The sequence below is a fragment of the Geotrypetes seraphini genome, chromosome 3, assembly GCF_902459505.1.
Source record: "Geotrypetes seraphini chromosome 3, aGeoSer1.1, whole genome shotgun sequence".
Lineage (NCBI taxonomy): Eukaryota > Metazoa > Chordata > Amphibia > Gymnophiona > Dermophiidae > Geotrypetes > Geotrypetes seraphini.
Genome location: NC_047086.1, coordinates 152,412,840 through 152,426,893, shown reverse-complemented (window position 1 = coordinate 152,426,893; position 14,054 = coordinate 152,412,840). Strand labels below are relative to the sequence as shown.

The 14,054-nt window shown below is 40.4% G+C and overlaps 1 protein-coding gene across 1 annotated transcript in view; it reads left to right on the top strand.

The window, feature by feature from the left end:
• NUS1 (NUS1 dehydrodolichyl diphosphate synthase subunit) overlaps positions 1-11,624 on the top strand; it is a 30,560-nt gene extending 18,936 nt beyond the window's left edge. The window contains exons 4-5 of the mRNA XM_033937670.1: positions 3,398-3,497; positions 11,040-11,624. Coding sequence (XP_033793561.1) covers positions 3,398-3,497; positions 11,040-11,130 — 191 coding nt within the window. The 3' untranslated portion in view covers positions 11,131-11,624. The remainder of the gene's footprint in view (positions 1-3,397; positions 3,498-11,039) is intronic.
• The last annotated feature ends 2,430 nt before the right edge of the window (positions 11,625-14,054 follow it).

Sequence of the window (14,054 nt, the reverse complement as noted above, 5' to 3'; positions counted from 1 at the left end):
CTCTATCATATCTCCCCTCTCCTGCCTTTCCTCTAAAGTATACAGATTGATATCTTTAAGTCTGTCCCCATATGCCTTATGATGAAGACCACATACCATTTTAGTAGCCTTCCTCTGGACTGACTCAATCCTTTTGATATCTTTTTGAAGATGCGGCCTCCAGAATTGTACACAATATTCTAAATGAGGTCCTCTGATTACAAAAGATGATTTACTGAGGCGCCTGCAGCAGGAGAGAGTAACGCCGGGGAATCGCCCGCTGGAGGTCCCGGCAGTGAGTGAAGCCGTTGTGAACCTCCCTGGGCTAGACGCAACTCTGAGCCTTGACACAAGGACCCCGCCTCCACAGCCGCAGGGAGCCAGCTCACCTAGAGAGGACAGTTTGTCCGAGGAGGTAGACTTATTCTCTCAGGAGGCTTTGATGAGCCAGGCACTAGGAGTCATCGAGTCTGCGGCAGGAACAGCTTTGGAGCAGTTAGGACATGGTGGAGTAGTGAGGAATCTGGAGTCTGAGACAATTCAGCCAATACATCCAGGTACTTTTTCCTTTGCAAAATCCAGCAATGTTACCTTGGATTCCTTATGGGACTTAGTCATTAGTTTGGGGCAATCATTGTCTCCACAAATAAAGGATTAAAAAAGAGTATTGGAACAAAAAGAAGAACTTAAAAACTTTAAACAAGACTGCTATAATGGGAAATAAGATGGAAAATATTGAGAAAGATTTGTTAGGAGTGAAGCAAATACAGACTATCCTTATTAGGGATAATACCAATTTGAGAAGGAAAATTGAAAACTTGGAAAATAATTCCTGTTCTGGTAATCTTAGATTATTAAATTTTCCAAAAACCTCAATGATTTCCACAAAAGAAATGTTGAAAAAAATATCTTATGGAAAATTTGAATATTTTGGAAGATAGCTCCCTCCTTTTATACACGTTTCTTATTTACCAGTGAAAGAACAAAATCTTTCTTCTCTTCTAAACAGGATTTACAAATAGATGTTACTGCAATCCTGGAAGCATCATTGAAGGATATAGTAAAACCTTCTACGCTAATACTAACAGTGGCATTATTGCCTGAGAGAGATTGGCTACTAAAGATGTTCTTTAAAAATAGACATAAAGAATTTTTGAGACTAAGATACAGATACAGATGTTCCTGGATGTGACTAAAGATACCCAAAAACGTAGACGACGATTCTTGCTTCTTAAACCAGGGGTACCAATGTTGGGAGGTGTTTTTCTATTACGATTTCCCTGTAAATGTATTGTTTAAATATAGATCCAATACATATGTATTCTTTTGATCCTTCTCAATTAACATGGTTCCTCTCTATGAAACGCCTGGAAGGGGTAAATGAAACAGCAGCAATATTGTAAAGTAGTTAGAAGACTCCTACTACCGCAGTCAGATGTTTCGCTTTTCTTGTTAACAATATGATTTAATTTCATTAGCACTAACTTGAATTCATTATTATGTGATTAATAGTATTGATTAAGAATTGTATTGCCTAATTGATATTTTGTTTTGCTTAAATACCTTATCTGTCTTATTTTCAATATTCTGTACAAGAGGTTTCTTGGAAAATTTAAAAAGTAATAAAGTAAAAAAAAAAAATAATATTCTAAATGAGGTCTCACCAAAGTCTAATACAGGGGCATCAATACCTCCTTTTTCCTACTGGCCATACCTCTCCCTATGTAACCTACCATCCTTCTAGCTTTCGCCGTCACCTTTTCATCCTGTTAAGCCACCTTAAGATCATCACATACAATCACGCCCAAGTCCCGGGACTCGATTCAGATCTCTGGAACCAGGGGGTAGAGGAACACTTCCAAAAACTTGTCCTCCTTGCTTTGATGTTAGCGGAAAAATTATTCTACAGCATTGGATTAACGAAGCTCCTCCCTCGGTGGCAAAATTTAGAAAACTTATGCTGCAAATGGCTGATTGGGAATATAAAAGACTACAATATTCAATGCAGAACTCTAATAAACTTTATAGCTTTCTGTAGGAAGGACTGTCAGCATGGTTTTGATTCCCCCAAAACCCCAAATCCTGCCATGAGTTCTTTTGTTTTTGGTGCTGTTCTGCATTGGTTTTGCTGATTTTTCTGAGAGGGGTCAGGAAGGTCTTGAAGGAGTGGAGAATTTGATGTGTGTGGGTAGAGGATTTCATTACAGTTTAGGGAGAAAAAAAGAAAAATAGAGTTTTTTGTGCCCTCTTGAAACTGATGTTGTGATCCCCAGTGTTCAAAGCTGCCAAAAACCTAACTAAGGAAACCACTGGATAAAGGCTTTAGAAGATGGGACTTACAGAAGTGTAATATTGTTAAAGGTAAAGTATAAAAAATATTATTTGACATGAGTCATAACTCTGAGTGACCTTTGGAAAACAAACAGGTCCATACTGTTCTGTGGAAAAGACGAGTTGGTCCCCTGCAATTACAATCTAATAAATGAACTGCTACTATAAATATATCAATCATCAACTAACAGTATTGTAATATAAGGCAGCTATGACAAAAGGACCTCTGTGCTCAAGTTGCAACAAAATTGTGGAGAAAGAGGCCTCATAAAATTTTCACCTCTTATATTCAGTACAATATGTCCTGCATAGGGGCTAGCACAGTCATTGTTCTCTGAAAAAACTTCTTAGCATTGCAATTCTTAACTATAAATTATCATTATAAATTCTGTCATAGCTATACAGTAAGGTACAGTACTTCAGAGTTGCCTGGGATGTAAGTTGCCAAATGTCTTCTACTGCTGAATTTCCCAGTCACAGAAACTTGTTAATGAGAAAAAAATACATTTCTGCCAGTCCAGTCAGCGGCCCTATTGCATCCAGCTATATCAAGGGCACTGGCTAAAACTTCTCACAAGCATAGCGACAATCAGCTCAAAAATAAAAAGTATCCCATTAAAGATACAAACATAGCAACAATCGGATCAAAGAGCAAAAGTATGTCCCATTGAAGACTCACTAACACCAATTATGACAGATGAGAAGGTGTGTGTATGTGTAGTACAGTGCTCCCAAAAACTTCATGGAAGTACACTGGGGAAATCTTCCTATGTGGGCTTCATCAGATGATACACAAGAGTAAAAATATGTATTCTGCTGTTCTTTGGAAAGCACCTGCTACAGATAAGTAACTGTAATTACCTGTCAACCACAGAGTCAAACAGGCAGTAGGTATTTACATGTGCCTTTCTCTTTTATCAGCCCAAATATCCAGAAATCAGAGTGAGTGAGTTTTAAACTAATTTTTTTCAAATTATCTGGTTTTAATAACATTAGAAACATCTGCTACTCCAGGTTGTCTGACACTTCTAAGAGAAAAGATTTAAAAAAATTTTTTTTTTACCTCTAAACTTTTTTTTCTTTTCAGGTAGTAAAGACTTTCCTGAACCAGATCTAGTGCTGAAGTTTGGTCCTATGGATAGCACACTGGGTTTCCTGCCATGGCACTTAAGGTTGACAGAGATAATGTAAGTCTCTTTATTTTTATTTTTTTGTTTTTATTCATTTATCAAATCATTCTAAATTACAAACATTCATTACAGAAATACAGCGCCATCAATCAAAAGAAAAAAATAAAATTAGAATATATAATATTGGATTTAGTCTCTTCCTTAGACCACTATAATAAGTAGGATGAAGGAGATAGATTATTGGGAGACGATATATGTAATACAATTCAAAGAAATGAGGCTTAAACGGCTAAATCTTCATTTTTAACTTCATCCTGTTGCACTGGCTCACTTTTTGAGGTCCAAAAAGGATCTTACATGTTCAGGGAGGAAAAACACACATCTTGGTTCCAAATATCTAACCACACATTTACAGAGGTATGCTGCTAATAAAAAAAAGTAGCTCCTAATTTTCTTATTTCTTCTCTCCTGAGTTGATTTTGTCAAATCCAGATATATCCATATTCTTTGACCACAAAGGGGAGTTACACTTTTTTTTAAAGTAAATTCTCATAACAGAGGCGAGGTATTGTTCAAACACAAAATTCACTATCAAAGTAGCTCGCTCCTTAACTTCAACAAGAGAATCTTCAAATATTGCTGTAAGATCCTGCAAATTTTGGTTGGTAATCCCACTTCCAATTACAGGTGTATGTTCCAGAAATTTGTTTTTATCTTTAGTAACTGGTAGATAATATGCTTTATTTATAGGTGGAATATTTTCCTGTGGATAATTCAAATTTTCTAGTAGAAATTTCTTAAATACTTTGATTGGAGACATAGTAACAATTTTGAAACAGTTTAACACCCTAAACGTCTATTGAAATTCTCTTTGTTCAATCTTCCAAGAGATAAAATTATGTTCTTTAATAACTGCTGAAATAGTCTTTCAAGGTATTAGTTTGTCTGAATCTTTTCCATACAGTCTTGTAACTTCAACATTTAAGGAGAAAGCATCAACTTTGGCTACCAATACCTCCATATTCTGTGCCGTTTTCCCCACCATTGTATCCTGCTTTCTTATGGCCAGAAAAAGTGTCTCCAGGGTAACTGTTGGTGCAACGGTCTTTTCTCCAACCCCTCCTTCATTCTTCCAACCTTGCCGTTCCATCACAGGGGAAACTCCTCCCAGGGCTCGACTGGACATGCCTCTTCTGGATATGGAGGCGAGGCATGGAGATTATCGGGGGGGGGGGGGGTGAACAGATGTTCTGTTCCAAAGAGTTGATTGCTGCAACGCTCGGCTCTGCCGTGGAGTCTAGCCCCCGATTTCCTGGCCAAGTGTTGGCGGTGATCTGCCACTTGAAAATCTGAGGGAGCATGGACTGGATTGGGGGGATGAGAGAGCTGGACACATCATGGCCCTCATCACTCCCTTCCTCTTAGTATGCAGCATTGCCAAGAACGATTAACAATCCGAAGTTTGCAGCAAGTATAATCTCAAGCGTTCAGAACGCCATCAGCAGCCATCCGCCATCTTGTCTCCTCCCTGAGATAATGTAAGTCTTATTAATCAGGGCATGATACCTGGTGAATTATGGTGAGCTGAGAGGTTCAAGGATTTAGCAAAAAATCTTGATTTATTATTTTGTGATATCAGCTTGCGCCTGGTACAAATACCCAGGTTCAATTGATAACTTCATTAGTAAGTGTGTTTTTTCCCTCAGGCTGTGTCTTATTTCCATGTGATAAATTAAAGTGCTCTAAGGATTGTGCTGCTAGTAAGTTGACAGTTTAAACACTTCCATTCTCTGGATGAGGTTTAGTTTAACAGTTACAGGAAAATCTTTTTACTTCTACAGAGCACTACAATCTGAATAAAAACAGAGAAACATGATGGCAGATAATGGCCAAATGGCCAATCCAGTCTGCCCATCTGCAGCATCCACTATCTCCTCCTCTTCCTAAGAGATCCCACGTGCTTGTCCCATGCTTTCTTGAACTCGGACACAGTCTGTCTCCACCACCTCTACTGTGAGACTTCCATACATCTGCCCCCCCCCCTTTTGTAAAAAAGTATTTCCTTAGATTACTCCTGAGCCTGTTACCTTTAAACTTCATCCTATTCCATCTCATTCTAGAGCTTCCTTTCAAATGAAAGAGATTTGCCTCATGCGCATTTGTGCCATGTAGGTATTTAAATGTCTTTCATATCTCCCCTCTCCCGCCTTTCTTCCAAGGTATACATATTGAGATCTTTAAGTCTGTCCTCTTACATCTTATGACAGAGATCACCAAACATTTAGTAGTCTTCCTCTGGACCAACTCCAACCTGTTTATCTTTTTTTAAGGTGTCTCCATAATTCCTCACAATATTCTAAATGAGGTCTCGCCAGAGTTTTATACAGGGGCATCAATACCTCCTTTTTTTCTACTAGTCATAACTCTCCCTAAGCACCCTAGCATCCTTCTAGCTTTCACAGTCACCTTTTAAACCTGTTTGGCCACCTTTAATATCATCACATACTATCACAACCATCCCACTCCTCTTTTGCGCTGTACCATTCCCTCAGGTTTTTGTAGCTTAGCATTTTAATCTTAGCTGCCAAATTTCAGACCGTTCTTCCTCATGTTGTGGACACCATCAGGGGTCTCTACGGTATTACAAATTTTGGTATCATCCGCAAAAAGGCAAATCTTACCTGACAGCCCTTCAGCAATATCACTTGCAAAAATGTTAAAAAGAACAGGCCCAAGAACTGAACCTCTGTCACCTTCCACTCAACTAGTTCCTGACCTAGTACATCAGTTTGAAGCTCATACCAAGGACACTCAGTTTATTTTATTAGACGCCTTCTTGAAACACAGTCAAAGGCTTTGCTAAAATCTAAAACACACTCCCTCTATCCCATTCAAAATCAGATTTGTCCAACAAGACCTGCCTCTAGTGAATCCATGTTGCTTCAGTTCTTGTAATCCACTGGATTCTAGAAACGTCACTATTCTGTTTTAAAAAAAACATTTCTATTAATTTACTTGCCACAGAAGTCAGCCTGTAGTTTCCTACTTTACTTCTTCCTTACTTCCACTTTTGTGTATAGGGAACACATCTGACCTCTGGTACAACTCCTGAGATGCATTGAAAAGATCAGCCGGCAGAGTTGTCAGAACTTCCCCAAGTTCCTTCAATACGCTCAGATGTACACCATCTGGCTCCATCGCTTTGTCCACCTTGTTTAGCTAGCTCCTCATGAACACAATCCTCTGAAAATTGATCAGGGTCTACCACACCTACCTATTTGCAATGCTTCAGCTGTGAGCACAGAATAGAAATTTCTAGATCAATGTGTCTAGTGGTTCCGAGCCTACAAATTGCTTGCAGAAAACTTGTCAATCATCTTTTTCAACTCTACCTCCTTTCTAGAGAGCTACTCCTGCCCCCTCAGTTTGTTTTCTGAAACAAGTTGCTCAGAAGTGTTTCTGCTCTGCGGTTTTATTGTGGGTATTTTTCTAAGTGTTTGGTGGCTTGGTACCCAGAGGTTCTCACTTATTGGAATCTCTGCCTGGGAGAAGAAACAGATTTGCACGGCTGAAGTCTGCTGCTAGGAGGAACACCTAGCTAGCCAGCTTGCTTTTTATTTTTTGAAGCTCAGGGTCCATTCCCTCTGTGGCTGCCCGCTTTTCAGCTTGGCTGGAATTAATAGTGGGCTGGCTGTGTGGTCCTTCCACCCTCTATCGTGAAGAGGTTTTCCTTCAGCTCTGTCTGACTTTGGTCAGACTGGCATCCCACAGACCAGGTTTATCCAGAAAATCTGTGAGGCAGATTTCTTATTTGTTCAGCTGTATTCCTGTGCTGAAACGAGCACTACATGGCACAATGAGTAAGGCTGTTGCCTTTGGGGAAAATGGGGGGGGGGGGGGGTCTTCTAAAGTCAAATTGAAAGCTTCTGCAGCCAGAGCCTAGGTCCCCCTCCTCTAAAACCCCTTTCACTGTATTTTGTCCTTCAGGGTGCAATTTTGCTGGCAGTGGCCATCTTGGATTTTAAACTCTCTTTTTTTTTTTTGTTTAAACCTGCATCTGCCTAGGAACCTCTCAATTTTTGCTTAAAATAGGCAGGGATGAACCCCTCATGCCTTTCTTATCCCTGTATCATGCCAGGGTTGTGCTGGATGTTCAGCCGAGGAGCATCTGTCCTACATGTGCCTAAGTGTATGAGATCCTTAGGCTTAGCCTTCTCCAAGTCTTCCAGGGCTCTGTATCTGCAAGAGGGGCATTCTCGGGGTACAAAACCCTTTCCAGAGCCCTCCGAAGGTACATTGGCCAAGCACAGATGCATGGGGGCCGTGGAACCAGCCAGGGATCTTGAGACCCCCAGTACAAGGCTTCACTAATTTTGTGAGCCTCTTGTGGAACACCTATTTGAACTGCCGAGGGTCCTCAATGTCTGCTTGCAGTGCACCAGAAGCGATGGCGCAGGGAAGCTCTCTTTTGGTTTCGTCTGTGTCTTAGCATATGCATGAACAGTTGTGTTTTTGCTTTACTTTGAGTAGACATGCTACTGGTTTTTCATATCGTCGTTTTAGCTTTTACTTTATATTCAAGTATTACCCTTCTGTTTGAATATGCATACGACGAGTAATCAATTTACTGTGGTCATTTTTACTTGATGAGTCATTTGTTGTTTATGCTGATATTAAATTTCACTTATTTTACTCTAGTTTTAGCTGATGTGATTTCAGCCATCAATTTAATTTATTTTATTTTCATCATGTACATGATTTAGAATACTCATGCTTAGCAATTTCAAATGGGGACCTTTATGTTCTTTATTGTTTTTATTGCTTTTATGTTTTTGAATCTGACCTACATATATTTCATGATTCACTAAAACTGTTCAAGTTCAAAAAATCTTATGTCAATTTTCTAATTGATGTGTATGTACAGTACCGCATAATTTTTAAATTAATGTTTGGACCCGCTTAGCCCTCGATGTGTAACTAGCCAATTATGTATTGCCATTGTTTTTCACGGTGCCTCACCACTTTTGAATTGTGTACATTGTATGCCATTACCCTGTATTTGATTTGATCATATCTATTTGTATGTTTCTAGCTTGCCTCATATTCATATATTCTTTTGCTTTGCCTTTATTTTGTTTTTATTATGCATATCACCGCTATTAACTTGTCTCTTTTTTAAAAAATGTAACTCTTATTTTAATCTGTTTGTACGAGGTTTCAAATGGTTTTTATTATATTTGTTTTTTAATCACATTGTTTTTTTTTATTATGTTGTATTTTTGTTTTTACATGGTCCTTTAGACTCTTGATAAAGGCACATATGCAGAAACACTGCCAGTGTTTAGCATATTTATCAATAAAGTGACTCTAGAACAAATACACCCGTGGCTGATTACTTGACATCTTATCCTCACAACTCCATTGTTGTGTGTGCTTGCCTCGTCGTTGAAGCCTCCCTTTGGCTTCTTCAGTGTCTCCACAACTCAAGACTCCAAAATCCTGGACTGAGGATATAAAAATGCAGCACATCACTTTGTAAATATTGTATCTGTATATTAAAGTTTCCAAGTTTTTTTTTTTATAGGATTTACTATTCGCTTATCAAAAATATATAAGGGGCTTACGCTATTGCACCATGTATTCATCCCCATTTTGTTTGGCTGCCTATACGGTTGACATGGTGGTGACTTCACAACCAGCATTTAAACATGTGTGACCTGGGCCTATAGAGAGTGGTGGGTGAGGCTCTGGCCACTTTGTTGGGAAGACTGGATAAACTGTGAGGGTCTTTTCCTGCTGTTTACTGTGTATTAGAGAATGAAATGGTTCAGAATTAATCACCGTTCTCGTCCCTACAAATAACTGCCAGAAACCATCCCGTGCCATTCATTAGTGTCTATCTCCAGTTATTCTACACCAGCATTCTTTAATGCAAGGCTTGAGCATCATTGGCTGTGCCCATTCATACTCTGATTATTCCAAATCTCCTTAAAGAATGGCATGGGGATGGTTTCCCACGGTTATCTGCGGGGATGGGAACAAAGGGTCAGGTGCATAGAATTGAGACTACCAATAGTGGGGAAAGGAGGACGGAACTATAAAATCCGATAGGAGGGGAAGTACAAAAGGGGTAAACTGAGCATCCAGGCAGCTCACATGATCTATGCCAAGACAGAAGAGTTGTTGGTCAAAAGCATCCAAGAAAAGTTTTTTTTTTAAAAATTCTGCTTTGCTAGGGATGTCTGAAGCCTAAGATGATGTGGGACCATGTTTCATAGCTTGGGGGCCTGTACAGAGCATGGTGGTGGCAGCATGATATTGGGAGGATGCTTTGCAGTAGCAAGGAATGGGAGATTTTTTTATAAAGATTAAGGAAAGATGGATGATGCTAAAAACAGGCAGGAAACTTTATTCTGCCATAACCTGCAACTGGAGTGGCCCAGATCTGAATCCAACAGCAGATCTGTGGTAAGACTTCAAAACTGTGCACAAACTAGGCTTAAGCAACTTGAGAAAACTCAAGTTATACCATCTTGTTCTACAAGTAAATATTTCATGGCTGTTATTGCAAAATGGGTGTCCACAAAGTATTGAATTTAGGGTTGTGAATACTTATGCATTCAGTATTTTGGTTTCTTCTTAATTTTGAATTTCATGTTAGTGTAGAGTATATTTAGTGTCATAGAGTAGGAGATGCCCAGAGCGCTTCCCCACTCTCCTCTTTGCACCCGGTACCTCTTTAAATCTTCACCAGCGCAAGCAGCTTCTCCTGCCTGCTGCTTGTGCTGGCGTTGGCTTTCTCTGTGATGTCACTTCTTGGCCCCAAGACCTAGAAGTGATTTCAGAGGGGGGACTAGTGTGACTTTGTGTGGGAGAAGATTTAAAGATGTACTGTGGGGGGAGGGGTGCGAGCATGACATGGGGAGGCAGAGAGGTGCTAGTGCCCAGGGCAGTTTTCCCCCCCCCCTTACTATGCTACTGAATATGTTATATAGAATTCCTCCTTTAAAGCATTTTGAACTTTTTTACATGCTTTCAAAAATGAGTGTGAAGATTTTAACTGGTACAGCAAATTAGTGACTGCAAAATATGGAAGGTGAAACTTGGTGAGAATGGACCAAGTTGAATATTTTTCCATGGTTAAGTTAAAAAGAAATGGATTGAAGAATGTGTGTGTTGCAGGGATGGGGGAGGGGAGCAAAGCTATATCTGTTTTTTGAAGCCTTCAAAATTGGCAGGGAGATAAAGTAGGGTACAGTAGCAACAGGATTGGAGCATACCAAATTTAGTGCATTGTCAAAAGACCTGAAGGAAGAATTAGTATGGCTTAAAGAATAGGCTTCTTTATTACTATTGGTGTGTAATTATATTTACAATAAGTAGTTTACTTCTGATATATTAATGTGGGTTATTTGCAAGCCTCATAAATCACATCTGATGTGCAATAAAACATGTAGGACTCGATTCTGGGCCTTTCTCTGGTGCAGGGTACCAGATGTTGTACATCTGTCTCTAAAAAATGAAAATACAAGTAAAATAAGATGATATATGTATTTGTTCCTTTTTAAATTGGCTGTTTTCTGCTTTCTTCCCTTACAGATCACTGCCTTCATACCTGAGCATCAGCTACAGTGACTTTTTCTCTGCTCTCTATCGGTATGCATCCTGTGAGCAGCGCCTAGGGAAGTGATGCTATACTTGTTCAGTTGTAGCAGCTTGAATTGGCTTCTGAGGAAGGGACACACTGTCATGATGTTTAAACATTGGTGCCCCCCTGCAAGAGCAATTGAGACCTCTTCTTTCCAACCATCCTTTCTCCAGAAACTCAATAAAATATCTTACCTTCCTACATAAAGATTCTCAGTGTCTGTCAGTCTACTTCATGGAAAATACGGAGACAGGATGTGGACAATCCTTCTGCCTTCAGCACACACTTCTTAAAATGTGCACAGGGCAAGCCAAAACTATCATCATTCCTTTTAAATCCTACTGTTTTGATGCACAGAATATTACTAAAGTAGTGTGTTTATTTTTGTTCTGAATGGAGTGATTCAGAATTTGATGAGTAATTTACTAAACTGTACTTTAAGGTCTGATTGTATTTGGAGCAGGAATATTGTTTGCCATCAGATGTTTGTCCAATAGTTCTGTCTTTCTAGCACTTTTTTTAAAGTGTTGATCCTGTTTCTGTCTTAATATATTTATACTACAGTGGAATCAGATGAAAGGTAGCCAGGAAACTATGGATGCATGTTATATAGAATCTGTACTTCAATTTCTCTAACTAGGATCTTCTGCACATGAATGTAAGAAGACATTTTTGGCTATGAAACATGACACCTTGGGCCAGCTGGCCTGGCTCAGTAATGGTGCTATGTGCTACTGTGCAAGACACCTATATTTGATTAGCAAGTTGTCTTTTACTCTCTGGATCAGTTGTGCTTGGGGATATTATAGAAGCAGCACTTGGATGACAGGGGCTTCCTTCTCAATGAGTTTTAGGGTCCATGATTGCAGTTGTCTAGGATGAGCCAGAGGCCCACTGCTATAAAGACTCTGCTAGATACATTAGAAGTATATAAATGGAGTTGGGGTCAGGGTGGGAATGCCTCTAAGTAAATGGGAAGGTACTGTGCCTGACTTGAGCTAGAATTACAAAGGACATGAAGGAACTTCTGCCCCTTTCACAGACTAGGGGAGGTTCAGAAGTGAAAGTTGAGAACTTAATGAGGGGCAGATTCTCAAAACTAAAATCTGCCTTTAATGTGCTCACTTAAACTGTTTCCAGCCAGTTTAGTGTGCATGTATTTTAGTGGTGGATTATCAAAATGGCTTACCGAGATCTTTTCCGAGTTGTCTAGCAGTTTCCGAAACTGCCATGCAAATGTAGTACAATGAGGTCATTAGTATTAAAATGAGCACTCCGAGTGACTCTAACGTAGTGCCACATTTGCTACCAAAATTTACCAACAGGTGTGAGCTGTTGTTGCCTTACTTTCTGATCAGTGCCTGGGTGCTGATTTGGCTCAGGCACTGACAGGAAAGTAAGGTTTAACTGCTCAGAACCCCCGCCCCCTCCCCCCAAACACACAAGCAAATTAAAATAAAAAAAACAAACCCCATGCCTACTCTTTGCTGCCATGTTGCACAGTCACCTGACCCTCCCCGGCAGCGGGAGAGATGCCGACTCTCGCCACTAAACACCCCCCAACCCAGGGCAAGAAAGATGTTCATTCCTTCACGCTGCCACACAACCTCCCACCCCCTCATCTTATGATGGCTGGCCGGAGGGATGCCTACTCCCTTCGGCCAGCAGGCCTGTCTCTTCAAAATGGTGGGCCTTCCCCTCCCTGGTGCATCCTGGCTTGTTTAAGGGTCCTAAGGCTCTGATTGGCCCAGATGCCTAAGGCCCCTCCCATAGGAGGGGCCTTAAACAATCTGGAACAATCAGAGCTAAGCATCCCAGGATGCACTGGGAATGGGAAGGCTTGCCAATTTGAAGAGGCGAACCTGCTGGCCGTAGGGAGTAAGCATCCCTCTAGCCAGTCATCGTAAACAAGGTAAGTTGGAGGAGCGTTGTCGGAGGCACGGGGTGGGGGTGGCAGAAGGGAGTGGGCATCTCCTGTTGCATGGATAGGCATGTCAGGTGGGAGGGGGGGTTGCTTGACATTGGTGGCGAGAGAGAGTGGGCATCTCTTCCACTGCTGGGGAGGGGAGGTTTGCAGTGTTGGGTGATTGTGTGACATGGTTGGATAGAGTGGGCTTCTCTCCTGCTGCTTGGGGGGGGGGTTGCTTGACTTGGGTGTGCTGCTCGAGTTATTTGGGTTTTTTTTTGGGGGGGGTTGCATTTATTCTGTGCATGTGCCCATTGTTATCACTAGCGATGGGCAAATGCAAATTTAGCAAATCTTCGGTACTCTCCACCATCCTTATTTGCATGAGCATTTTTTTTTGGAGACTGACTCACTTTTTAAAAATCTTTATAATAACAGCTGTGACAGTGGCCCATCAGTTTTTAATGCAAATTTTTGAGAATCTAGCCCTGAGTCTAGTTCAAGCCCATCAAGTATTGCCTTCATTTGTTCTGGTTTTGAGATATATATGTCTTGTCTCAGCAGGAGACATGGTAATCTTAAGATTTTAATGAATCCATTGCAAGCTAAGGTGAAAAAAGGGCACCTCAGAACAGATATTTAGAATAGTAATACAGCAGGTGGTGTGTATCTTTGCCAGTAGGCACTGATACTGCATGTTTCTGGAGTGGGCAATTCTACTGCACTACTTTTGTCTGTTTGTTTTTTTAATCAAGTAATTTTAGTCTCTTTTTCTTGATGTAGATGTTTTGTCCCCTTCCCATTTTGCTTATTTTGTAATTGAATCGGAAAAAATGCTTTGCCCTATATTTGTCAATGAATTTATATGGAATTTTATTTTGGTTCATGCCATTGGTTTTGAGGGAGAGGGATCAGAGCATACTGTTTGGAGATGTGTACATAGTGAGGGGGGGGATAGCATATTTGTGAGTGCATCTTCAACCTTTCCTGGCTTCCGAAACTGTTTTTTTCTGGAGCTGGAAAGTTTGGCAGCACCTCTGTAAGCCGGATCCCTTGTCTC